This window comes from Muntiacus reevesi, chromosome 9 (assembly GCF_963930625.1).
Source record: "Muntiacus reevesi chromosome 9, mMunRee1.1, whole genome shotgun sequence".
NCBI classification, from domain to species: Eukaryota; Metazoa; Chordata; class Mammalia; order Artiodactyla; family Cervidae; genus Muntiacus; species Muntiacus reevesi.
In genome coordinates, this window is record NC_089257.1 from 11,589,712 (window position 1) to 11,591,395 (window position 1,684).

At 41.6% G+C, this 1,684-nt stretch overlaps 1 protein-coding gene across 1 annotated transcript; it reads right to left on the bottom strand.

Moving 5' to 3' along the window:
- Nucleotides 1-538: 538 nt before the first annotated feature.
- LOC136175616 (olfactory receptor 4C13-like) lies at nucleotides 539-1,468 on the bottom strand. Its single transcript, XM_065945868.1, has one exon. It carries the CDS (start codon nucleotides 1,466-1,468, stop codon nucleotides 539-541), a length of 930 nt encoding a protein of 309 aa, XP_065801940.1.
- Between the last annotated feature and the right edge of the window lie 216 nt (nucleotides 1,469-1,684).

The window sequence follows — 1,684 nt, forward strand, 5'->3', positions numbered from 1 at the left end:
GCCTGTCTCAAAAATGGAAGCAATATAGTAGTCATGTGTCCTTTCTGTTATCATTGCCTGGCAACACTGCTCAGCAGCTGAGAACATAGTCTGAGAGGTCAGCTAAACACAGCTAAATAATCTTCAGTATTTCTGTTTGGTAACTTTCCTCTTTCTGCTTGCTTTCCCACCTATAAAATGAGGGTAGTAGCAATACCGACTGCATTGGAATGCTACAGAGATTGCTGCTAAATATGAGTGGTTTCTTTTTAATTTATTTTGTTTTATTAGAATGAGCTTATTGATCCACATATACTGATGAAACTAGAAAACCTAAGCGTCAACCTGGTAGAATGACTCAAACATGCAAAACTAGTCTCCTGCTAAGTTTTTCCTGACTTTCCTTGTACACATTTTTTGTCCCCCCTGCAGGATCTATGATGTATACTGGCTATATATTTTCCTTTTCTCTCATAGATATTCTCTGCTGAAAGCATCAGCAATGTCCATTTGACCTTTGCATTAGTAGAATCAACACTGGGCTTCCTGTACATTTTATCTATCCATCACCTGAAATCACTTTTCTATTGCACAAATTCCTAATGGCATTTTTCATCTGGGCATTTCTTAAGGTATAGATTAAAGGGTTTAACATGGGTGTTATCATGGTGTAAAACACAGTAACTGCTTTATCAATCGGAAAGGTAGTTGCTGGTCTCAGGTACACAAAAATGCAGGGCACAAGGAATATGATGACGGCTGTGATGTGGGAGACACACGTGGAGAGGGCCTTGCGCTTCGCCTCCAAACTGTGTGTCCTTAGGGTGTATGCAATGACCACATAGGAGCCCAACAAGAGGAGGAAGTTTAACAGACAGAGGAAACCACTGTTGGCAGCAACAAAGAGCCCTAGAGTGTGGGTATCCGTGCAGGCAAGTTTGAGCAAAGGGGTCAGGTCACACATAAAGTGATCTATGACGTTAGGGCCGCAGAAGGGTAACCTGAAGATGAAGAGGATCTGAATGGTTGCATGAAGAAAGCTTCCCACCCACACCACTCCAATCAGCAGCCAACACAACTGCCAGTTCATGATGGTTGTGTAGTGCAACGGCTTGCAGATGGCCACGTAGCGGTCATAGGCCATCACGGTGAGCAGGATGACATCAGCGCCTCCAAATAAATGTTCCGCAAAGATCTGAGTCATGCATTCATTGAAAGGGCTAGTTTTTGTTTCATGGAGGGAATCTACAATCAACTTTGGGTTATTGACAGAGGAGTAACAAGCATCAATAAAAGAGAGATGAGCCAGGAAGAAGTACATTGGGGACCGAGATAATGGGCTGCCTGTGATGGTGACCAAGGTGAGCACGTTCCCTGCCATAGAGACGATATAGGTGACCAGAAACACAGCAAATGTGACTTTCTGCAGCTTTGGATTCTGTGTGAGTCCCAGTAGGACAAACTCTGTCACATTGTTCCTATTCTCCATGTATATTATGTAATGGTTAATTACATAACCTGAAAAAAATACATCGTATTAGCTCAACCTTGAATTCATTATTCTTTCCATGTAATAACTGCCAAATTCTATTCAGTTCTGAATTCTGAAGAGTATTATTTTCTTTTGATAAAGGAAGAAAATATTTCTGATCTCTTGAAGTTAACTCAAATCCTCTCCTAGGAGTTTATAGTTGGAGACATGAGG

Excerpts from the sequence above, each read along its gene's own strand:
- LOC136175616 (XM_065945868.1), bottom strand. The coding sequence starts at position 1,468 with ATGGAGAATAGGAACAATGTGACAGAGTTTGTCCTACTGGGACTCACA.